Source organism: Rhinichthys klamathensis, unplaced genomic scaffold (assembly GCF_029890125.1).
Source record: "Rhinichthys klamathensis goyatoka isolate OS25496 unplaced genomic scaffold, OSU_Roscu_1.1 h1tg000240l_1, whole genome shotgun sequence".
Lineage (NCBI taxonomy): Eukaryota > Metazoa > Chordata > Actinopteri > Cypriniformes > Leuciscidae > Rhinichthys > Rhinichthys klamathensis.
This window is the reverse complement of record NW_026606762.1, coordinates 2,386,570-2,411,792: the sequence shown is the minus strand read 5'-3', so window position 1 is coordinate 2,411,792 and position 25,223 is coordinate 2,386,570. Positions and strand designations below refer to the sequence as shown.

Here is a 25,223-nt window from a genome sequence, read left to right as displayed (position 1 = left end):
TACAGAGTTAATGAGCTCGGTGTCCATTCCTGCAGGTGGTGCCTTTGTTTGTAACGACCGCTTTGGAGCGTCTGACGCGCGAAGTGAAGACCAGTGAGTTGAGGACCATGTGTCTGCAGGTGGCCATCGCTGCGCTCTATTACAGTCCTTCTCTTCTCCTTAACACGCTGGAGAATCTGCGCTTTCCCAACAACACCGAGCCCATCACCAACCACTTCATCTCCCAGTGGCTCAAAGACATCGACTGCTTCCTCGGGTACACGCTTCATACGGTCACTTCTACCGTGACGAACATGTCTCAGGGCAAGAGTAACATGCCATCGCTGTTGTTTGCAGGCTCCACGATCGCAAGATGTGTGTGTTAGGACTGTGCGCGCTCATGGATCTGGACCAGAGGCCACAGGCTGTTAACCAGGTCGCAGGTCAACTCCTTCCCGCAGCCATCCTCCTGTTCAACGGCTTGAAGAGGGCCTACGCCTGCCGGGCCGAGCACGAAAACGATGAGGACGACGATGAAGAGGGCGGAGAGGAGGAAGATGAGACTGGTAAATGAGCTTTTGCCAAGGCTTCTTGTTTCAGGCTTCCAAATGAAAGGTTTTACATATTAGTTGCATTCATATTTAGTTGTACAAAATGATACAGTGCATTTTTCTGTCAGATATTGTGCATTATTGACTGGATTCAGTGGCTCTGTTCAGAATAAATACAACCTTTTTATTTACTCCCTGTAAAACAATTTATGCAACAAACATTTATGATCATTTTTATTTATTTTATGTTAAAAAATTAGACTTTTGCTGTAAAACAGCTCTACAGATTGTCATTCAGCTCAAATTGATTCAATGTTAATTCAATCAAATCAATTCAATTCAAAGTGTTGATGTTGCAAAGTTCTTAAGTTATGAAACCAATTCGATTCAGCTGTAAAGTAGCTCTACAAAGACGAGTGTTATGATTCAGCTCAAGTCAGATCGTTTTGTTTTAATCTGATAGTGTCAGTGCAGCAAATCGGTCATTTTCCTGATTATTAATGGTCTATAAAGTATTTAAGTACTCGTATAAGTGCTGCACGATTAATCATATCGTAATCGCGATGTCAAGCCTATGCGATTATATGACGCAAAATACTGCGATTTTATATGAAATAAACAAATTAGGGCTGTTAATGCAGCATCTGTTATTTTTTCTCATCCTTTGGCCTGTTACATGATCCCGCTCTTATTCATGCGAATGCTTTAAACCATTCAGCGAGACAAGTCAAAAGAGAGCGCGCTGCCTGTGAATGTCCTGACTGAAAGACGTGCGCCAGTATCATGCGCATGCACAGACCGCGCGCCAGAATACAGGTCTCTTTCCGCTTGAAGTGAACGAACAATAACACACACAATTATGCCAAAATGTCATTTGTCGAGTGTCTTCATAACATAAGAGCAGTCGTATGATGATCGTCGTAAAGAGTTGTGAGAATAAGGCGCGTGTGAGATCCGCGTCTCTGTCAGCAACTCTTAAAGGGCCAGCGTCCAATAATGCTTTCTGTCAGTAAAGTTAATCAAAGAACAAAGGGGACAGAGAAAAACAGTCACTGCTCTTGACCAAAGAACTTAGGTAGTTTAAAAAGGATTTTAGTCCATATAATTTATAATTTTTGCAGCACAGACTGTTTGATACTTTATTCTGTATATGTCCTACCTGTTAGACAGGAAGAGCACGGGTAAATATGACATTTATTATGGGTTTATGTGAGGATTGTTTGAAGTTCACTTAAATTAAATTAATTTTTATCCAGACATCAATGGCTTATTGATCATTATAGGGGTTATCAATCATTTAGTTGTTGTTGCTAGTTTGAGTTGAGAAATACACATTTCAGAATTATCACTAATCTGTGTGTGCATTTTGCTTTAAAACCAAGCAAGTTGACTCATGAAACCATTTGTTTATTATATCGCAATCGCATATCGCAATATTGACCTCAATAATCACAATATGACATTTCCCCCAAATCGTGCAGCCCTAATTCGTGTAATGTGCTACATTGGCACATGACCTCATAATAAATATATATATATTTAAGTCCAATTTGGAGTAAAATGTCATAATTGATCATTGTTGGCTGTCCAATCAAATAAGGAGTCAAGCTTGTATTACATTCAGTTAATTTGTCACACTGGAAATTGAATGTCAAGTCGAGCAAGTTGGTATATTTGATATTGATGCATTTCCCTCTTCTTTCTTTTTTTTTTCCTCAATGTAATAAACTCGAATGTATAGTTGTTCTGACATGTGACTTGATGTGTACTTGTGCAGCGGAGTTGGGCAGTGATGAAGATGACATAGATGAAGAAGGCCAGGAATACCTTGAAATGCTAGCTAAACAAGCCGGGGAGGACGGTGACGATGAAGACTGGGAGGAAGACGACGCAGAGGAGACCGCTCTTGAGGGTTACACGACCTCGGTGGATGATGAAGACAACCTTGTCGATGAATACCAGATCTTCAAAGCCATAATACAGAGTACGAGTTTCACTTGTAGCGTGGATGACATAAATGTGGTAGTCAACATTTGAAGTGGATCAAAACCATCAAAGTTATACATGAATTTTGAACAATACCCGTTCTTATCTTTTTTGATCTTCAAATGATCAACTTCAAATGTTTTTAAAGAGCGTTTTACTTAGACTGCTCTCCCCCCTTCAGATGTCCAGGGCCGTGACCCAGCATGGTACCAGGCGCTCACACAGTGTCTCGATGAGGAACAGAGAAAACATCTTCAGGATATTGCAACACTTGCAGATCAGCGGCGAGCAGCACATGGTGAGGCAAAAAGCTGTTTTGAGTAACCGATTGCGCAGCACCCTCTTGACTTACCAAAATGACATTTTAGCTGTTTTCTGCCAGATATTGGACCCAAACTCTGAAAAGCTCATAATATACTGCCAAAATGTCACCTATTTGCTCAGCTTGCTGATTTCCCCCCCTTTTTTGCTTTTGTTTCTGATTGTTTTTTAGAATCAAAGATGATCGAGAAGCACGGAGGTTACAAGTTCACAGTTCCCGTGGTGCCATCCAATTTCAACTTTGGTGGCAGCGCCCCTGGGATGAATTGAGTCCTCTCTTTCCCTTCCCCTTTCTAACTGTGACTGAATGTAGTGAAATGAAAACACTTGTGTTGCTCCCTGAAGTAGTGGTTCCAGAACTGGTTCTTCTTCTCTCACTCTTCAATCTGACTATCAAATTTAAACAGCACCAGAAGATGTGGGAAAGCAACCAAATGCAGCCAATGCCCAGGAAAACAAACCAAGAACTTGAACGCTAAGCAAGTGGGGGGAAAAATAAAGCTCTGAACAATGTTGTCTTATGGAATCCAAAAATTAGGAGAGGTACCATAACGGCAACTCCCACACACACACACACACACGCGCGCATACTACGGGGGCTAAAGAATTGAAATTGAGGCGTAACGTCAAATTCATTGTCACTGTTTTCAAGATTATACCTCTGGCAGTAGTGTGTCAAAGTTTTCTTCATCAAAAAACAACAAAAAAAATCTCATATTGTACATATCTAGCCAAGGCACTTGATTTTTAAGTTGCCTGGTCAAACAACCAGAGGCATTTGTAAGGTGTCAATGTGTATTCAAATGTAGCATATTGGATACTTGTCATAGCACTATGTGATGCCTGATCTCTGTAAATTAATGACTAGCACTTTCATATTGTTCAGGTCTCTTAGCCTTCTGTATCAGACTGCAAATTTTTTAACTCAGTTGAAAACTATTTAAGAATTGGAACATTGTTACCTGGACGGTGACTTCTCCTATAATGGTTGGTGTTCAGAGGGCTTCAATAATAGTGTGTGGCAATCATTTGCTGCTTGTAATGATGTTTTAGGCTCCAAACAAAATGCACTTGGTGTTCTGGATAATGATATTGTTACAAGCACTGTCATTTAAGTAATTGGAGCATGAATTGAGGAGGTCTCAAGCATTTGGTTGATGTATGGATGAACCATCAGTATACACAACATTAAAAAAAAAGAAAAAAAAAAGCTTTAAATTTGAGAATTGGTTCAATTTCTCCAGTAATTTCTTATTGGTTGTTTCTCTTCGCTTTCAGGGTGATTGACTGACTAGTAATTCTGTGGTCTTGCGATTATTATTGGGTCCCATCTGGGTAAAAACTGAAGCAAGCAGAGAATATATCTGTGTGTTATGCACATTGTAAGGTTGAGTACACAAGGGTTGTTTTTTTTTTTTTTTTTTTTCATAAAGCAATTTTAAAGTCCCTAAAGCATGGTCTTGGTAATTCCACCAAGACAACCTGATAAAAAAAAACAATTTCCGGTTGTTTGTCACAATCTGAGCCAACAGTTTTCAAACTTAGTGGACATTATGACCTGATTGGGGATTTCTAATAAAAGTAGACGTCCAAAATGTGCAGTGCTGAGGAGGCTTTTTGAACCGTTTGAAACTCCTGATCTGAGCAAACTTTGGGGGGAAAAAATCATAAAGCAATATTGTGTGTATATAATTATGTTGTCACAAAATGTAAAAAGTTATATCACAGCTCGATATATAAAGTTAGCCTGATAGTATAGAATACAGATACATTTGACATGAGTTAAAAAACTAAATCACAGCCCGTTAAAACTAAACTCTGTAGGAAAGTGGATCTCTAGGATCAGGAATGAAGATACCTGACATTGTTTTGGTTATTCAAAAAGCTTTGATAACTTTTCATATATGTCGTCTCAAGATTACTTGACCCAAATGTGGAGAAAAACTGCAAGATGAGTTATCGTAGTGGAGTGCAGACTGTCCATCAGTCCGCTGGTGGCTTTCATGTATTTGTTAATGTTATGCCATCTGTCTGTTTCCTCTTAATTCTCTATAACATGTCTGTGTAGGTCAGTTCTCTTATGAAACACTGAAATAAGATGGTGTAATTTGCATCAGTGAAGCTAAAATACACAGTAACATCTGAATTTAACATGGTAAACTGCAAAACTAAACTAGGACAGTGATTCTGAGTGGGAATTGAAACCAGGTACACCGAATAAAGGTTCTGAGGAGTTTTTTTTTAAGACAGACCTCAAAATTGCCACCAGTAATGCCTGTCCAATGAGAATGCCAAATTCCACAACCGTTTGGCATATTGTTCTAGAGGCTGATAGACTCCTCAACACGTTACAGATACTGGTAGTTGCAAAAAACTTTGTTGCCAATGAAACCGATGGGGGGAAAAGTCTCCAAACTTGATGAATTATTTGTAAAACTGACTGATTAAGGTCTTTTTGCTATGTCTGGTACATTCTAGACATTTATAATGGCTGGGCACCCATAAGCCTTTTTGTTCCTCCTTTTTTATGGTTATGTGGATGAGCTACTGTCCTGTTGACACCTGAAAAACAGTCAATGGCCAATTTTTTTTATAGAAGTCATTAAGGTCATTGACTGAGTCAATTTGTATTGATTGACTTGCTGCATTAAAAAAAAAGACTTAAATGCACGGCAGAAACATTGGTGGTGTATATGATTCAGATCCCTTCGTGTGTGAATATTTGTATACAATGTGTGTTAGTTTAAATAGCTTAAACAATTTCCCAGATGGTCACTTTACTACACGTTTTGTTCTAGAATTATGCCACAGGAAAAAATATTAATTAATCTGCTATCCACTCTGATAATCTGATTTGAGATTAAATCTGAGATGCAATTCAGTGATGTATTAGGGAAAAAATTACCAGACAGAGTTTCATATTTCATGCTTAATATTTGTAATAATAGCATTGACAAACGTCCCAATCGACCTAATGGAAACGATCTGCAAGATAAATGGAATAAGCTTTTTTAAGATTATAGTAATGTGCAAGAACAATTACTAAGTATCCAAAGACCAAGAGGCATTTTACAATAAAGCTTGGATTGACTATCACATGGTTACAAAGATAAGCATCAATTCTACGATATGACTGAAGCTGTTGTCTTTGAAGCATCTGCATCGACAAGCTTTTTCTTGCACTTGATGCCAAGGAGACTGCAGATCTTCATCAGCATCAGATCTACGATCTCCTCTTCTTCAGAGGGCTGAGGGAAAAGAGATGACCATTCAATTAACTGATTTAGAAAGGTGACAAATTTAGCACAGCACTGGATTAATTGATTATGAGGGATTTACTGTGGGATGAAGTTGCTCTTCATTGAAAGCCACCAATATCGCGGATATAAAGAGGTTGAGCACTACGAACGTCATAAAGATAATACAGGATCCGATGAGGAAAGCACCCAGAACTGGATTGTAATCCAAAACCTGTAGGTAGAAGGAAATGATACAATGAACAATAAAAGTTCTTAACCAGACTGGCAGAGTAATTCAGTATAGGCCAGTATATTTACCTCATCATAGTTAAAGATACCCAGTTGTAGGCAAATAATGGTCTGTGCAGCCTCAAGCAGAGTTCTGTACGAGTAGAGCCTCCAACCGTACATTAAATTGCACTAATGGGATACAAAACGGACAAACGTAAATGTGAAGTCATCGCCAGACTAATGCATGCAAATGTTCTCATACTCAAAATTGGCATCAAATGGCATTGGTTCTTATGTCTCGCCATCTAAATAAATGTGTGTACTATACAAATGAGAGCTATGGTGGCAATCAAGATTTCCAGCAAATAACTTGGATTTCAGTTTGTAGGCCTACCTCATGCTGCTACCGTATGACTTATGACGTAGTGTATAGTGCATAAAGTAGTGTGAACTGCTACTTTGTACTTTCAGGAGCTTGTAGGCCAGTGGAGCCAAACTCAGATCCAAGAGGTTCCCAGTCTTGCAGAGTTTAGCTTCAACCCTAATTAAACATACCTGATCCAGCTAATCATGTTCTTCTGGATTACTTGGAAACTACAGGTAGGTATGAACGCTTGCTTCCGCCACAGAATAAAACATTTTAAAAGATAATTGTGACTTTTTATCGGACAATTGCGATCTTTTCTCAGAATTGCGAGTTTATATCCCACAATTCTGACTTTATGAATCGCAATTGCGACTTTATATCACGCAATTGTGAGAGAAAAAGTCAGAATTGTGAGATAAAACGTGGCAATTACCTCTTATTCTGTGGTGGAAACAAGCTTCCATAGGTAGGTGTGTTGGAGCAGGGTTGGGGCTAAACTTGGGGTAGAATTGTGGCCCTCCAAGAGCTGCCTCTGTTGTTGCCCCTGATCGTTTTCTAGATTCCACAAATTGTGAGGGAGTATGATACTCACAGCAATGGAATAGGCCAAAAACATGATGGTCATGACCACGATGAAGCCTGAGATATCTGTCCATGCTCGCTGCAGTGTAGAGGTGATCATGTGTAGCTTGGGGTTGAGTCTCAGCAGATGCCACAGCTTGATGGTGGCCAGCAGAACTAAGAAGGCTATTAGATAGCCCAGTACAGCATCTGCCGTGGCCGTCTCATAAAAACTGACAAACCTGTTAGAGAAGCAGTTGTATAAATTGCGAAGAAATTTCAAGTATCAAAGTCTATTTTGTGCAGTATGAAGTAGTCTAGCATTCCATTTCGAACATAGTCATTGATCTGGAAGAGTTTAAGACTTTCACTCACATGTCTTTGTTATTTTGGTAGTAGTCAATGTCCCGGTTACCCAATATTGTCCTCTTGACAAACACAGATAATGCACTCCAACTTAGAATAATGATGGCCAATTCCAAAAGATTCCACTTGCTTCTGAAATATGCCCATTTCTGCTGCTTCATTAGTTTGCCCTGTTAAAATCCAGAAGATATTGTGCATTATAACTTCACTGATGCAGATACACCATCTTATGTTAGTGTTCCATGGGAGAGCTGACCTGCACAAACATGTAGTAGACAATGAAGAGGAAATAGATGGCCTCTGATGCCATAACAAATACATGAAAGCCACCAGTGGACTGATAAAGATGGACAGTCTGCACCTCACTGCGATATTGAAATGCACCTGCAAAAACAATAAAATTACCGTGAGTCCAGACTTTGAGAACATGAGAATCTTATGAGAATTTCAACAGGAGATGCCTTACCTACTCCTGTGGTCTCAAATATGAGAGTCACAATGCAGAAGAGGTTCACATTTGCATTATAAACTGTGAACTCCACAAAGACAGCCCGTGTATACACGTCCAGCCAGATGTCGTCAAGAAGATACTTTAGAAGTCTGTAGGATGGGAAAGGAAAGATCACTTGTTCTAACTTCTACTTGAAACTACAGTAGTCAACATTTGAAGTGGATCAAAACCTTTCATCAAAGTTATACATGAATTTCAACAATACCCATTCTTGTCTTAGGACAACTTTGATGAACTTTTTTGATCCACATCAAATGTTACTACTGTACTACTACGACTACTGTAGATTACATATTGTTACACATTATGCTACCTGCTAGCATTCTTTTTATCCGGACCTAGGTCCACCACAAACCCTCCACCCCTATAAAGGGCCAATCCACCCCAAACAGAGTTTGCCCGGAGTTTGGCCTGAGTTTGGTAGTGCCACGGTGTGGGTAGAGTCTGATAGCCATTCACATTTTTAGTCTGGTTCCAGCCTGGACCATAAGAGCTCATGTCCTCCGCTTCCCAGGAGTATGGGGCATGGCAATCAGGAATAGTGAACTGCATGGTCTTGGCAATTTCACAAGAGTCTTTCTTCACCCTAACCTGACGGAGTCGAGCGTTGCCAACAAGTTTTGAGTTTCCATCGGTTATGAAGCCTGAAAAGGTAACATACAACAAAGTACATTTAGGTCTAGAGGTAAAATAAACAAGCAGTTTTTAACCTTGATCAAGTATGTAGAGAATAGATATTGAAGGAAATACCTGGATATTTCCCAAACAGATTACCGAGCAAGGAGGATTTTGCCCAGTTGAATATTTCTTTGTGGTTCATACTCTCTGAAATGCCGCTTCTGAAGCTCTGCCGGATGTGCTGAGTGAGGTAGTACGCATTTGGATCTCGCTGACCATATGCGACCAAGAGAAGCATCCACAGGAATCCCACATAAACTGCAATGTAAAAGGCTGTCAAACAAGCTGATCTTTCAATTAATTAAAGAGTAATTGTGTCCTTCTTACTGAGAATCTCCCGGATGAGTTCGAAAACTTTCTGCTCCTTGATCATGTTGTTTTTCATCCTTTCTATGTCGGTGGGAGGAGGAGGCTGATAGAAACTACATGTGCTGTCTCTCCTGGCAATTCTGACTGCGTCAGGATCATCTGTGGACAGACGTTTTATCTAAAGTTTGCCACACTAATAATGTGATTACCAAAGAAGATACTGTAAATGCACTCGTTACCGGTGTTGGGTAGAGTCCCGTCAATCGTGACATCTCCATACTCTTCTTGATCAACAGTTTTGAGTACCAAAGCAAAAAAGACTGCAAAGCCCAGTACCTAAAGAAACCAATACAAAGTCAACAAGTCTCTGTAGCAACAAAACAACTAACTAACGGACAATCATGTAACCACAAGCTTTACAGGAATTGGTAATGTACAATACAGATACATGTACAATCTTAAAACTTAAAAAGGATGATGAATTGCATTTTTTATTCCATCTCTTACTTTTACAGGTTGAGTGATGAAGAGGCTTTCAAAGAATGACACCACCATTGAGATGAGCCAGCTAATGGAGCGATCCTTGCCATAGGTCAACCCATATATCATAGTGAAGTATGCTGAAACACCACTGGTGGCTATAACAAGAAACCAACCAACGAACACAAACCACCAGGGCAAGCCTTTCTGACAACACTTTTTGCTGCTTCCACTGCTGCCCTCTGTTGGGCTGGAGCTACGAGTATGCAGACCACTGGCAGAACAGGAGGAGACATGAGGTTCAAGTAGGTTCTTCATGCCTTGGACCTGCAATACAGCCCGGTTGTAGCCATCTGGCTTAGAGAAGGATGAAGGCCCCAGCAGTCGCAGCTCTTTCTCCACATTTTGGAGTTGTTTGTAGAGATACTGGCTGTAGATGCTGTGTTTTTCATTTCGCTCTGAGCTCTCACAAATACTGCTCTCTGCAAGAGGAACAAAAAATATTGTTTCACATATAATAGTGTATGTATGTATGCTGAGCTCCATTTAAAGTTGGAGGTGGGTATACTCAAGTGGGAGTGTGAATGGAGGTGGGAATACTCCACTTCCAACCTCAAAGCAACTAGGAACTTGGAATACTCCCAACTCCATTTGAAAATAACTAATAGAATATTGCTTTAGTTGTCAAATGACACTCACCAAAGTTAGGGTTTCTCTATCCAACCCAACTTTACAAATGCCAGTGGTTTTCTAACTAAAGTTCAAGTTTTAATTGACATTCAAGTTCATGTTTCACATTGTCTGGAGCTAAGACATTATACAGGCTGCTATGGATGGACTCACCTTTCAGATTTATACACCCTAGGGAAGCCACAAGAGTTTGCTCCTTTTTAGAAGAGTCAGTGTAAAACTCATTTCCAACTTGATTGTGTTGGCAAATGATCTCTTCAACCAATGACAGCAGATTGTTAATATCTGTTTTGGTGGAGTCCAGTTCTATCCGTGGAACAGGTATTCTCATGACCTTATAGAGTGACTGTGCTATTCGTTTGATGTCCTGAAAAAACAATGTATAAAAAAGTCATAAAACCGCAATCGTTATGAGTGAGAGATGGACCTATGCTGGGTCAAATTCTTGAGTAGGACTTGCCTTTATCACAGTGTCAGGTGTGATATCCTTGTGATTATAGTGTGAAGGCCGATTTGGAGAAACACGTCCAGTTTTGGCTTGCTTTGTGGGATCTGTCTTTGACTGCTGCTTTGAAGACAATTCAGACTTTTGCTCTCTTGGACGAGCATTTCTGAAGATGCTCACAATAAGGAGATTGATAGGAAACATGATAATGGAACTTTGGATGCCAATCATGACCTGTTGCCAGGTGAACTCAATCTTACCTGTAACCCATGCAAGGACAGAAATCACATTATTATAAATGTAATTATGTTTTGAGTCAAGCAAAGACTTTAAAAAAACTTTAAATCATGTCTGTAAGTGCTGTTACCAGAATGAGGGAAGTGATGGCAATACTAAAGGATATTGTGCTCTCAAGTAACTTGCTGCAGATCCCTTTACTACTCTACACCAAATCAAGGTCTAAGTGGGGGTCAATTACATGTGGAAATCAGCAACACTTTTGGCTTGGATGAGTATTAATAAGGTTCTCTGTGATAAAACCCTCAAATCTAAAGATCCTAAGGGGTTATTTCGAGACAGAGCATCCAAAACCAGGAACCCCATTACTGAACCGCCGACCTAATAAAATGTCTAAGGCATTTGAGTAAATGCATGGCAAGCAAGTGTGCAGCAAGCATGGTCCAACTGAAACCCTCATGGCATTGACATTACCACCAAGTACCCTCTCTCTACAGGAATCTAGAATGACGATAGAGATATCAGGGGCCGGTTGCACCAGCTTTGCGCAAGTTACAACTTAGCCTAGTTTTGACGTAAATGGGCACTAAGTTATAACTTACGCACTACTAAATATTTTTGTTTGGTTTTTTGTAACCCTAACCCCACCCTAACCCTTTGTTTGCCATATGTATATATACCCTGTGTTCTCCCTAAGCATTTGGTTTTGGTTGTGATATTCTTTGTTCTTCTCCAAGTTAATCATTAAATATTGTTCCAATGCATTATTCGTCGTCGTGCGTTCTTCATCACACCAGACCGCAACAGTATCGTATTTAATGGAAACTTATTTTTTAACATTTGTTACCTGAGGTAAAAGTAGTTAGAATGAAGGATAAACTGAAATTCACCGCATTTCAACACAACTTCTGATTACGTATTTGAAGGCTGCTATTGGAATATTGGTAAACGTCATTATATACGACTATGCATTACTTTATGGAGAGCTTACGACTAGCTATGTTCTGCCTTAAGAACAAATGGTGCAAACGAAGTAAGTACAAAGTTAGTTACAAACTAGCTAGTAGTTACTAAGCCTCTAGCGTGGACTTTACCTTACAATTTAAGAAAGAACTTACGAACGGCTGGTGCAACCCTACCCAGGACATTTTTGTATATAAAGACCCTTATGTCTACAGGACCTCTTGTGTTTTGTATCATAGTAATCGATCCCAGCCATTGTGTCCTTCAAAGACTTTACCTGCCCTCACCTTTAACTTATTTTCCAGGGGTGCGTTTCCCAAAATCATTGTTAGCCAACTCTGGTCGCAAGTTTAATTGAATTGTGTTGGTAACGTTGGAAATTGTGAACATAGTTGGCTTTGGGAAACGCACCCCAGATCAGCACAGACGGAGAGAAGAGAGTCTTACTTAAATCACTAGACAAAACCCACATGTGAGAGCTAAGTTTTGCTTTAAACTTTGTGTTATATTGTGAAACACCACTAATGACTTAATTACTACTAACAGTGCAGCTAGTGGGTGCTATGTGATTAACTATTGTCATAAAAAAAGAGTTATAAGGCACACGTAATTGCATATTTGTTTCATAAATGTGACACTTTGTGCCCTTAGTGGACAAGGGTGACTTCAGCAAGCCTTGTTGGAGTACAACATCCCATAGTCAAATGCAGTACAGAGTGTACAGACTGAATAATGAGCTGTGTCCCAATTTAGAGGCTGCATCATTCGAAGGCCAAATGCATCACAGCGGCGCAACAAAGGATGTCCAATTTTAAAGGCTCCTTCAAATGCGGCCTACAAATGCGTCCTTTTCCCAGGCCACAAAGCCTATACCCCAAGCCTATATCCCCAAAGTGACAAAAGAAAATTATTCACTGACCTTGACTGTATAACTTCTGCAACTTTAATAAGGATTAATCTATATTTGATTTATAAATTATTATTATTAGCTCTTCCTTGGATGAGTTTGTCCATGGATATATGATTAAATACAGTTTATTTCTCCGAATCTCCTGTGTTGTGTGCTTCATTGCAGCCTTAAAGTGACTAGTTAGGCTAGTTGCTACTGATTTGTGTTCATGGTTCAAGCAGAATCGGAATCGCTAAAATTCAAACGGTACCCAACCCTAATAACAACTCGAATTTTTTGAGAGAAAATAGCAGATTACAGTTTTAAATGTAAGAGTTAGGTTTCAAGTTACTCTATCTAACGATACAAATGTAAAAAAACAAGACAAAAAAAAACCCAAAGTGGTTCCAATGTTGACATATTTTACAAAGAATGACAGGTTGAGAACTTTTTTTCTTCAGACAGTTGAATATAACTTTAAAAAAAGTTCAGAACAAACATACTGCCTCTTGTCAACAGCAGCTGTCTCAGGAGACAAGAGCAATCCTCTGTAAGCTAGACCGTCGCATTTAACAATGCTTGGTTCGACTTTCGCAGGCTTTGAATGAAATGAAATGAAATGCCCTTTAGTTAGTTGAAGGCGTGGCCCTTGAAATCCACACCCTTCGAAGGATGCAGCCTCTGTATTGGGACACAGGTATGGATGGACATGTTCTACTTGGCTGATAAGAGCTTTCTAGTTGAAGTAAGACATTGTTAGATTAATATTTTATTGGCCATACCTAGGTCCATGGTCTGCTCTGAGGGGTCTGACGGGATACCCCAGAACATGATACTGGTCAACATGGTGCAGAGCAGCAACGAACAACAGCAGGAGACACGTTGTACCCGTGTGAAATTACTACTTGGGGGACGACTGATTACAGAGAACCAGATGTGACCATCACGGAAATCTTTTGCAGTCTTCATGAAGAACAAATTACTGTAACATTTGAAGACAATAAATTAAGCATTAATGAGAAAATACTAAACATTTTGTACCACATTTTGTGAAAATTATAATTAGTTCCTTTTTGTTACCAAACATGTCCCAAACGTTTTTGTCATCTCACAGCTACATACCTAAACCTTTTTAAGTCCATTTCTGTTGCAACTGGAAATACTTTATCTAGTGTGCATTCTCCCAAGTCAATGGCCAACCACGAGCTGCACAGGAAGTGCCACTTCTGCCCAGTTTTCAGGTCCTGTACCATTACTTTGTTAACATACCTGTAACAATTACAAAGAGTCATATTAAGGAAGTACTGAAATTACACAGACGAAAACAACATGCCTCCCTGAAAATCTGACAAAGTACTGTGTGACACATTTCCCATTAACTTTACCAAGAGGGATGCTGTCCTGAGTTGTCATGCCAGAGCCTGATACTTTGTAGCTCTCCCAGTGAGTAAGGGCTGGTCAACAAGAATATGTCCAGTCCTCCCCTTTCAAACACTGGCTTTTCAGGGTCAGTCAAATGATGAGGTTCACTCTCTCCCTCTGTGCCTTGTAGAGTCACTGTCACCTGGAACAATGTTATGGCAGTGTTAATTTTGAACGACACAAAGGCGTCCCTGAAAAAATGCTGCAACAAAATATGGTCGACACTAACCTGAGAAGAGGTGGAGGCCCCACGACGATGTCCTGTGTTGATACTCAACAAGTAACGATATTCAGCTAAGGGATCATTGTCCTCAAGTACTGTGACCTTCACCTTTAAATTGGCAGATTAACATTAAAGTTAAACAAAGAAGTTATTCTTATTAATAGTATTTTTTTTCTTTCAATCAAAATATGGAATTATCTATAAGCATCTCAAACTGGATCTTTAAGAAAACCAGCAAACCTTGACTGCATCCTGAATGTCCTTTCTTCGTGCCCAAATCACAACCAAAAGGTAAGCCAGGATAATGGCACCTACAAAACACACCACCACCGGGTTGTTGACGAAGGTGCCAAAGAGTTCAGCAGTGCGGGACACATCAACCACGTTGGGCATTACGAAGAAAGAGCTTCCAAAAAAGGTCAAATGGGTACATAGGCATTGAGTAACCAATCTTGTAGTACGAGGGCCAACCTGAAAAAAAAAAAAGTAAGGCTCAAACCATGAGGTCCTCTGTATAAATTACATGCTTGTTCAGTTTAAAGGGGTGTTCACACCAAGAGTGATTGCACCGACATACCAACTGGAAGTCACTTATTTTCAATGAATGTTGGCAATTTGCAATATCAGTGATTGTTGGCAACGCAATGTGGGCAGTGACTCAACAAAATAGAAAGACTTTATGAGATGAGAAGTGACACCTCAAAACCAACAGTATAGCCATTTGGTGACGTCCAGCAATGAAATCACTGTCAGTGTGACAGTCCTTAAAAGACATTGGTTGTTCAGCTTACCCTACAGCCATCACCACTCCAATTGGCCTTCATCTCATCCCAATACAAACAGTGAGCAGCAATGGTCGTGATGAAAACTGAGGCATTTGTCGAATTCACCCCTGCACCAACAACAGGCCTCACCAGAAGATAGTAAACGCCAACTTCCACTGTCATCTCACTAGGGTTAAGCACCCATGTGTACCTCTCCTCTACGCCACAAAAAAACAAACAGAATAATTATCTTTTGCAAATATTATTTCATAAATTCTGTTGAATTGTTTATATTTGTTAATAACCTTCAGAGTTGCCCCCTTGAGGCAGTTGGATCCGAGCCTCGTAATTTGTATCATTAGGGTAGTCCTGAAAACCCAGGAGCAACTGCAGAGGGATCTCGTCTGAGGGGTCTAACTTGAAAACTAGAAATATATTGGGTGCATTCACATTAATGACCACAGTGCTGAAGTTTCCTAGTTCCAGAAGAGTTTGGTTAACCTCTGCCATATCCGTCCTTGGTAGGAGAATCTAGAAAATGAAAAAAGATAGATAAGGTCTGGGTGTTTTATATTTACAGTAGCCAAGCTTTTGGACACTTTCTGACAATCTTCTTTTACCTCAATCTCCTCAGTGAGATTTGCCAGTGTAATCACAGAGCCATTCATTTTGGTAAGAGAAAGAGACCCCACTGATCCACTGATACGGTCGCCCTCACACCATGAGAATGGATTTATTCCAAAACTTGTCATCTGTAATAGGTTCAAGAATAAATTAACATTACAGAAATCTAATCTTTCAATCTTACCCCTTAGGGACGTCTTAGTTTCAAGGTTGCCTGGAGGGGAAAGGTGTCCAAAGTACATCAACTAGTCACGGGGTACCTCAAGGGCCAGTGCTTGGGCCTGTAGTCTTCTCCATATACACTACATTACTGGGAACTTTTGTACAGGCACATGGTTTTTCCCACCACTGTTATGCACACAAATCTACTTTTTATTACAAGCAGACAATCCCATCTCCAACTCAACCTATCGAAGAGGTTTCTTGTCTTTCCGGCCACTCCAAAAGTTCAACAATAATTTCAACCAGATCTGCCAGAAACCTTTGGGTAATCTGTTATGACCAATTGACATTCAAAAAACTCTTTGCAAAGACATCATGGTCATGAAGGTTTGCACTGCACAACATTAGTGTTACGCACCCTTAGACAAAAGGTCTTTAAAGGGGCAACATTGAGGTCGTGACCAGAAGATGGTGTATTTAAGGTGGCAAGAGACGACACAACAAAGTATTATGAAAGAAAATAAAGTACGGTTTATTGTACTTGAAGTGTAAATGCAAAAGATGGACAATAATAATAATGATGATAAATATATTTGTGGACACCAAGAAAATAAACAAAATATAAACAGATTGAGAGTTCAAAAAAATAAACAACCCAAGAGAATAAGGACATAAATAGTGACGCCAAATAAAAGAAAGAAACAAAACAAACTCCGACTATCTAGTCCCAACCTCTTACTAACTAATAACAAAAAGAAAAGAAAAGACAGTAATCTTCAGCGCCTAAGCGCCCTCTCTAGCTGTTCTAACTAATAACAAAACATCCATGGGTGGCGTTCACTTCCCTACCTGGGGTTTGTATACATCGAGTTTGCTAAGTGTTGCTTTGTGTACGTCACGTGACATATTACCTGTCCGAATTTCTCTTGGTAACCTCAAAACACGCCATCATGGCAGAACACATTACTCTTAGCAATCTCAGAACACGCCGTCATGGCAAAACACATTACACTTGGTAATCTCAAAACACGCCGTCATGGCAGAACACATTACACTTGGTAATCTCAAAACACGCCGTCATGGCAGAACACATTACACTTGGTAATCTCAAAACACGCCGTCATGGCAGAAAGAAAAAACAACAGGACAATATCTGTAACGGAAAATAAACACAAAGGCGGCAAGCAAAGCGACAGAAAAGAAAGCAAGCCGACATGCGTTCCTCTCCCGCTTCCCTTTAAACTCGAGTGTTGAACTTGATAGGCGGCGGGAAGGAGATGACGTCACGATGTAATGATGATTGACATCTCTCCCAGCCAACAGCAGATGAGTGAGGACGCACACCTAAGAAGGTGATAGCAGAGAAAGAGAAACCAAAAGAAAACACATACGCGGAACCACAGGGACGTAACACTCCCACCCTTAAGAGCAAACCTGTTTGTGAAAAACAAGTTAAAACAGACAATATTTTTACACTCTCGAAAGAGCGTCAGCCAAAACATTATCAACACCCTTTTTGTGCTTGATCTCCAAATTATAATTCTGGAGTACTAGAGCCCAGCGCATCAAACGCTGGTTTTGATTGTACATCCTGGATAAAAACACTAGAGGGTTATGATCGGTGAAGACTGTGATAGGAAGACTACTGGAACCGAGGTAAACTTCGAAATGCTGGAGAGCAAGCAAGAGAGCAAGTGCTTCTTTTTCAATGGTAGAATAGTTAAGCTGATGTTTATTAAACTTACGGGAATAATAACTCACAGGATGATCTATACCATGGGTATCCTCCTGAAGAAGAACAGCTCCTGCTCCAACAGCACTGGCATCGACCTCAAGCTTGAAAGTATGCGTACAATCAGGTGCAACGAGAACAGGTGCATTACATAAAAGCATTTTGACACAATCAAAAGCATTCTGACACTCCACAGACCATTTAAAAAGTTTAGATGGACTAAGCAACGAGGTGAGAGGAGTAACAACGGTTGAGAAGTTTTTACAGAAACTGCGGTAATAACCAGCCATACCTAGAAATCTTCGCAACTGTCGTCGAGTGGTAGGGACTGGAAAATCTGCAATAGCGGTAACCTTAGCCTCCACTGGTCGTACCTGGCCTTGTCCAACCTCTTTACCCAGATAAGTGACAGTCGCTCGACCAAACTCACACTTTGCCAAGTTGAGAGTTAAGTTAGCTGCACGTAGACGTTCGAACACAGTTCTCAACAAGCACACATGTTCCTTCCAAGTCACTGAATATAAAACTAAATCATCAAGATACGCATTGCAATTCGGTACATCAGCTAAGACGATATTTACAAGACGCTGAAAGGTGGCTGGAGCGTTTCTGAGTCCGAAAGCCATCGCTGTGTATTGGAGGAACTTGTCTGGTGTTACAAATGCTGAGATATCTGACGCTTGTGGAGTAAGTGGTACCTGCCAGTACCCTTTCAGCATATCCAGCTTTGTAACAAAGCGAGCAGACCCAAGATTATCAATACAGTCTTCCATTCGCGGTAACGGATAACTGTCTGGCACCGTTACGGCGTTCACTTTACGGAAATCCGTACAAAATCTATACGTGCCGTCAGGTTTAGGAACGAGAAGACACGGAGAACTCCAGGGACTGCAACTAGGCCTGGCTAAATTATTCTCAAGCAGATAATTCACTTCTTGACGCATAACAGATTTCTTGACTGCATTTATGCGATAAGCATGTTGCTTAATAGGACGAGCATCATTTACAACAATATCATGTTGTAAAACATTTGTTTGTTTAGGAACATCACTAAACAGACAGTTAAAATCAGATATTATTTTAACAATGTCAGTTCTCTGGTCAGGAGTTAAATGATTCAGATACGAGTGAAGATCTTTTAAAATCTCGGAATTAGCTAACCTTGCACACTGCTGAGGAGCATTGCGAAGCACGACCCCATCCTCGTCAGCCCCCGAGATATCAACAGGTTTTAACAGATCCACGGCTAATGCGACAGATGAGACAGCGGGCCCTGCAGTCTCCTCTGAAGTTTTCACCTCAGGCATCTCCCTGTCATGGTAAGCTTTTAGCATGTTTATGTGACAAACTCGGGTTTTACGTTTTCTGTCAGGTGTGTAAAGCACATAGTCAGTTTCACTCATTTTCTGTTTCACCACATAAGGACCAAAGAAACGGGCGGACAAAGATGATCCTGGAACAGGTAAAAGCACCAACACGTTATTACCGGCTGAAAACGAACGCGCAACTGCTCTCTGATCATACTTGCGCTTCATGCTTTTCTGAGCATTTCCTAGAGATTCTTTAGCTAGTGACCAAGCAGTATGCAAACGATCTCGAAACTTACTCACATAATCCAGTACATTCGTGTGAGGACTTGAAACAGTGGTCAAAATGTGTTCTTTAAAAACTTTCAAAGGTCCTCTCATCTGATGTCCGAATACAAGTTCGGCTGGACTGAAACCAAGAGATTCTTGTACAGTCTCTCTTACCGCGAATAATACTAAGGGAACCCCCTCATCCCAGTCTTTAGCAGTGTCCATGCAGTACTTCTTAAGCATCGACTTAAGTGTCTGGTGAAAGCGTTCAAGTGCGCCCTGGCTTTGTGGATGGTACGCACTTGAAACTCGGTGAGAAATTTCTAAAGACTCCAGCACTTGTTTAAAAAGTCTTGATAAAAAATTTGTGCCCTGATCGCTTTGTACTATTTTCGGAAGACCGAAAGTGGAAAAGAACTTCACTAATGCTTTGACAATAACGGGTGCGGTGATTTTTCTCAGTGGAATTGCCTCTGGAAACCTAGTAGACATGCACATTATGGTAAACAAAAACTGGTTACCCGATTTTGTTTTAGGCAACGGCCCAACACAGTCTATGAGCACATGCTCGAACGGCTCCCCGATTGCTGGTATAGGAAACAGTGGAGCAGGACGAATCACCTGGTTCGGCTTCCCAACAGTTTGACATGTGTGACAAGTACGGCAGTACTGAGCAACATCCTTCTTCAAGCCTGGCCAAAAGAAGTGCTGTAAAATCCTATCATACGTTTTCGTAATTCCTAAGTGACCGGCAAGCTGATGATCATGCGCTAAACATAACACATGCTGACGATAAGGAGAAGGAATGACCACCTGATACACAACATTCCAATCTGAATCGTTTGTGCTAGAACACCACTTTCTCATCAATAACTCATTCTCAAGAAAATAAGCAACTTTCTGATTTTTAGCTACCTCAAGAGAGACAGCAGAATTAAAAGCAGTAATGAGAGATTTATCTTCTTTCTGTGCAGAAATAATTTTCTCTCGTGACACGGACATTTTCAATTCTGGTGCGTCAGACACATTTTCTCTCATTTTCTCTGACTGTGATTTATCTATTTTTGATGACGTAACAGTGCACAATGATTCGTCACCAGCAAGAAGAGGGATAAAAACAGAGTCAGACAAATCCACCATATCACCCACTTTACGCGACTGAGCGCGAGTGACAGCGCATGCGGGAAAAACTTCAGGGTAAGTATGTGACACATCATCTGATTGACTACACACATCTGGTTTTGCAACAACTTCTAACACAGGCAAGATTTTTCCTCCAGCTAGATCATTTCCAAGGATAAAATCAACGCCCTGAACAGGAAGAGAAGGACGTACCGCCACTCTTACAAATCCCGTACATAACTCACTCTGTAAATGTATACGATGTAATGGCACAGTTATACAACTCATGTCAATGCCCTGAACTATCACACTTGAGCCACAGAAAGTGTCCTCAGACAATGGTAATCTATCTGCCACAATAAAAGATTGCATTGCACCGGTGTCTCTGAGCATTCTTATTTCTTTCTGGTCGTCACAATTTCCGTTTAAAGAAATTAACCCTTTCAAGATAAAAGGTTGATAACTGTCATCAATTTTCCTCACATTAGGCACACTAACAGTCGGCTTAACAGTTTTCACAAACCCTACGCTTTTAGGCTGCTGCTTGCGTTTTAACGTCAAACAATCTGCGATCACATGTCCTTGTTTGTGACAATAAAAACATTCTCGATCCTCTCTAGCACGAGGTGGACTGTTTTTAGAACGAAACGTTTGGGTTTGCACAGGAGCAGGCTGTGACCTCTCTGAACGTGCAAGTGAAAAAACATTTTTGTGGGTTAAAACAAATTCATCCGCTAACACGGCTGCGTGAGACAACGAAGTTACCTTCTGTTCATTTAGATAGACCACAACACGATCAGGCAAACACCCTTTGAACTCTTCGAGCAGTACAAGTTCTCTTAACTCATTAAAGTCACTCACTTTGCTAGCTGTGCACCACTTGTCAAATAAAATTCCTTTGTCTCTTGCAAATTCCACGAATGTCTGTGCCGAATTTTTTTTATGCCCTCGAAACTTCTGCCGATAAGCCTCTGGGACTAACTCATAAGCACGAAGTATCGAAGCTTTCATAAAGTCATATTTTAAACTTTCTTCTAGAGATAAAGTAGAACAAACCTCTTGAGCTTTTCCAATCAATTTACACTGTAATAACAGAGACCAGACGTCTTTAGGCCAATGAAGAGAAGTAGCTATGCGTTCAAATGCAGTGAAATAAGAATCCACCTCTGATTCTCTGAACTGAGGAACTAAGACAATGTGCTTACTTATGTCAAATCTTACCTGGGATGAATCAGACCGCGGAGGAACATCAGAGACCGGACCTGGATTCAACTGCGCAGCCGAACTGGCAGTGATCTGCATCGCGTCCAGATCGAGCTGTCGCAGCTTTACCTGAGTCTCAGCCTCAATTTCAAGCCTGCGTACTTCCAAACGCAGATTTATCTCAGCTTGACGTGCCTCGGCTTTCTCCTGCGCCTCATATTGTAAACGGGCTAAGCGGACTTTCAGTCGCGCGCCGTCTCTCGAATCAACAGAACTGGGAGAGAATGGATCAAACGGTGGCAAGCCGGCCTTAGCCTCGGCTCTCACCTCCGCCTCAGCATCAGCTCTACCGCTCCGCTTATCCTCATCATCCACAAAACTGCGATGTGCCACTGCAACGTCACTCACACCAACACCTCCGCTAGCCTCCTCATCACCCACGGCATTTGACATAGGAAGAACATTGATCTCTTTTAAACGTTGTATCAACTTACTTTTTATCTCACTCTTAAGAGCTTGTCTACTCACAACAACCTGATAGTGATCAGCTATCAGCACTAAATCTTGCTTCTTACATGAACTAATCTGTTCAAAAGACGGGTTGGCAATGAACTTCTGCAAGCTAAACATTTCCATGATGCACAACCAGCAAACGAGTACAAAAATACTACTCTGCATGAATATGCCGCCAAACTAACGTAACGTCACTCACCACTAGCATACACACATACAACTGATCACAACTAAATTAACTTGGGATTAAAGATCCCGGACGAGCCCCCATTAAATGTTACGCACCCTTAGACAAAAGGTCTTTAAAGGGGCAACATTGAGGTCGTGACCAGAAGATGGTGTATTTAAGGTGGCAAGAGACGACACAACAAAGTATTATGAAAGAAAATAAAGTACGGTTTATTGTACTTGAAGTGTAAATGCAAAAGATGGACAATAATAATAATGATGATAAATATATTTGTGGACACCAAGAAAATAAACAAAATATAAACAGATTGAGAGTTCAAAAAAATAAACAACCCAAGAGAATAAGGACATAAATAGTGACGCCAAATAAAAGAAAGAAACAAAACAAACTCCGACTATCTAGTCCCAACCTCTTACTAACTAATAACAAAAAGAAAAGAAAAGACAGTAATCTTCAGCGCCTAAGCGCCCTCTCTAGCTGTTCTAACTAATAACAAAACATCCATGGGTGGCGTTCACTTCCCTACCTGGGGTTTGTATACATCGAGTTTGCTAAGTGTTGCTTTGTGTACGTCACGTGACATATTACCTGTCCGAATTTCTCTTGGTAACCTCAAAACACGCCATCATGGCAGAACACATTACTCTTAGCAATCTCAGAACACGCCGTCATGGCAAAACACATTACACTTGGTAATCTCAAAACACGCCGTCATGGCAGAACACATTACACTTGGTAATCTCAAAACACGCCGTCATGGCAGAACACATTACACTTGGTAATCTCAAAACACGCCGTCATGGCAGAAAGAAAAAACAACAGGACAATATCTGTAACGGAAAATAAACACAAAGGCGGCAAGCAAAGCGACAGAAAAGAAAGCAAGCCGACATGCGTTCCTCTCCCGCTTCCCTTTAAACTCGAGTGTTGAACTTGATAGGCGGCGGGAAGGAGATGACGTCACGATGTAATGATGATTGACATCTCTCCCAGCCAACAGCAGATGAGTGAGGACGCACACCTAAGAAGGTGATAGCAGAGAAAGAGAAACCAAAAGAAAACACATACGCGGAACCACAGGGACGTAACAATTAGGAATATCAGGGCCTTCCAAACTGAGCATGCAGCACAACTCTTCATCCAGGGCCTTGTAACTTCTAGACTAGACAATTATAATGCTCTTCTGGCAGGATGTCTAACATGTATAATCAAACCTCTACAAATGCTACAGAACTTTAATGAGGCCAAGACAGCCCACATTACACCTCTCTTAATCTCTCTTCACTGGCTACTGGTTCAAGACATTGATGCCTGCATACAGAACAATCATGGGCTAGGCATCCTCTTTACCTCTACTCCCTCTTACAAATGTACATCCCCTCCTCCAGAAGCCTGAGGTCGGTGATTGAGTGGCACCTCGTGGTGCCATCACAGAAAAGCACAAAAATGTTTCCCAAACATTCACGTCCCCTGTTCCTTACTAGTGGAACGATCTTCACAACCCTACCCGGCCAGCCAAATTCCTTTTAATATTCAATAAACAGCTAAAAAACGAAAACAAATATTTTCATTGAGCACTGAACCGTGTCCTGCTTATGTTGACTCTTTTATTATTGCCTCCTTAGGATGAATCACATTTGTGTTATCACACTCTGTATAAAAGCATCTGCAAAATGAATAAATTCACACAACTCACCCGTACATCCACTGGTTCATCTGCAGGCAAAACATCAGAGCCCAGAGATGGGAGCATGAAACTGGCAGAGCTGTTCTTCTGAATGTTAAAGGGCTGTTTCTGAAGACCATCGGGTGATATTCTGAAAGATCACAGCAGAATGAATTGTCTTATGGCTTAGGCTGCAATGTAAAGACCCCATAAAATTAATATTTGTGCTTTTGTACAATTACTTTGCATTATTCTCTTACCTGTTGACATATAAACCAAAAACTGAAGTGCTCAGTATGGTGGGCTGCTGGTTAACCTTTTTCCCAGCCAACAAGGCACTCTGAACATTGTCCACAGTGTTTAGTAAATGACTGGAGATCTCACTCTGTAACAGAGGGGAATGAAAACAGTGTCAAGAATGATGGTTTTAAATCAGCACGTGAAGCAGGGCTCGGGTGTTGTGTAGTACCTGTTCAGAAGTATTGGAGGAAACTTTGAGGATGTTACTAACAGCGTCAATTATTGGTGTGGATGCTTGCAGTATATGTTCAGAGGACTCCTCACCAGAAAGCGTCAAATAGACCAGGGACTTACTGAGGTTTGTCAGCAGAGAACTTGCCTGTAACTGTAGCCAGTTTGGATAAGTTAGGAAAGAGGTGTGTTACTACTAAGGTATTACTACCGTCTAAATTCATCCCGACTGTTTCAAAGTACCTGCGCAGTGCCTGTCAGTTCATGGCCTTGTGTGGTAAGGCCTGCAACCACATTAGCACTCATCTGCACCTCTGCTGGATTCTTTGGGGGAATGGAGCTTGTGGCAACACTCAAACTCAGCAACATCTCTTGTCTCAGCTTTAGCCAGAAGAGACATACTGTATTTGGTTATTCAGAATTACAACATATTCAATTCAATTCACATTTATTTGTATAGCGTTTCTCACAATACACATCATTTCAAAGCAGCTTTACAGAAAATGCCACATTACACAGAGTCCACATTACAATTTAGAGTGATCTGTTATCAGGTAAATGTCTAAGTTATGTATTTCGTTCTCATATTTAGCTCCTAAACTCTGGAATAGCCTTCCTGATATTGTTCGAGGCTCAGACTCGCTGTCCCAGTTTAAAACTAGATTAAAGACGCATCTCTTTAGCCAAGCATTCACATAATGCTTACCTTTTATACTACTGTTGAATCAGATCGAATGCATTAATATTATGA

At 40.7% G+C, this 25,223-nt stretch overlaps 2 protein-coding genes and 1 long non-coding RNA gene across 3 annotated transcripts in view; 2 read left to right on the top strand and 1 right to left on the bottom strand.

Moving 5' to 3' along the window:
- ipo7 (importin 7) overlaps positions 1-3,415 on the top strand; it is a 50,803-nt gene extending 47,388 nt beyond the window's left edge. Inside the window, exons 21-25 of the mRNA XM_056265776.1 lie at positions 36-256; positions 337-545; positions 2,308-2,514; positions 2,698-2,814; positions 3,010-3,415. Of these exons, the coding sequence (XP_056121751.1) occupies positions 36-256; positions 337-545; positions 2,308-2,514; positions 2,698-2,814; positions 3,010-3,107 (852 nt within the window). The 3' untranslated portion in view covers positions 3,108-3,415. The remainder of the gene's footprint in view (positions 1-35; positions 257-336; positions 546-2,307; positions 2,515-2,697; positions 2,815-3,009) is intronic.
- A 2,336-nt stretch (positions 3,416-5,751) lies between these two features.
- Positions 5,752-25,223, bottom strand: part of pkd1l2a (polycystic kidney disease 1 like 2a) — a 38,353-nt gene continuing 18,881 nt past the window's right edge. The window contains exons 16-41 of the mRNA XM_056265746.1: positions 24,716-24,853; positions 24,471-24,626; positions 24,262-24,386; positions 24,032-24,152; positions 15,833-15,964; positions 15,518-15,743; positions 15,240-15,430; positions 14,689-14,919; positions 14,455-14,556; positions 14,189-14,367; positions 13,926-14,072; positions 13,586-13,785; positions 10,730-10,974; positions 10,423-10,636; positions 9,607-10,061; positions 9,339-9,435; positions 9,118-9,258; positions 8,863-9,048; positions 8,426-8,756; positions 8,068-8,201; positions 7,858-7,985; positions 7,611-7,771; positions 7,267-7,477; positions 6,395-6,496; positions 6,177-6,308; positions 5,752-6,085 (exon numbers count right to left, since the gene is read on the bottom strand). Of these exons, the coding sequence (XP_056121721.1) occupies positions 5,960-6,085; positions 6,177-6,308; positions 6,395-6,496; positions 7,267-7,477; positions 7,611-7,771; positions 7,858-7,985; positions 8,068-8,201; positions 8,426-8,756; positions 8,863-9,048; positions 9,118-9,258; positions 9,339-9,435; positions 9,607-10,061; positions 10,423-10,636; positions 10,730-10,974; positions 13,586-13,785; positions 13,926-14,072; positions 14,189-14,367; positions 14,455-14,556; positions 14,689-14,919; positions 15,240-15,430; positions 15,518-15,743; positions 15,833-15,964; positions 24,032-24,152; positions 24,262-24,386; positions 24,471-24,626; positions 24,716-24,853 (4,611 nt within the window). The 3' untranslated portion in view covers positions 5,752-5,959. The remainder of the gene's footprint in view (positions 6,086-6,176; positions 6,309-6,394; positions 6,497-7,266; positions 7,478-7,610; positions 7,772-7,857; positions 7,986-8,067; positions 8,202-8,425; positions 8,757-8,862; positions 9,049-9,117; positions 9,259-9,338; positions 9,436-9,606; positions 10,062-10,422; positions 10,637-10,729; positions 10,975-13,585; positions 13,786-13,925; positions 14,073-14,188; positions 14,368-14,454; positions 14,557-14,688; positions 14,920-15,239; positions 15,431-15,517; positions 15,744-15,832; positions 15,965-24,031; positions 24,153-24,261; positions 24,387-24,470; positions 24,627-24,715; positions 24,854-25,223) is intronic.
- LOC130100328 (uncharacterized) lies at positions 20,362-20,805 on the top strand. The gene is made up of 2 exons (XR_008808853.1): positions 20,362-20,504; positions 20,592-20,805. It is a non-coding gene; the product is annotated as an uncharacterized LOC130100328 (long non-coding RNA).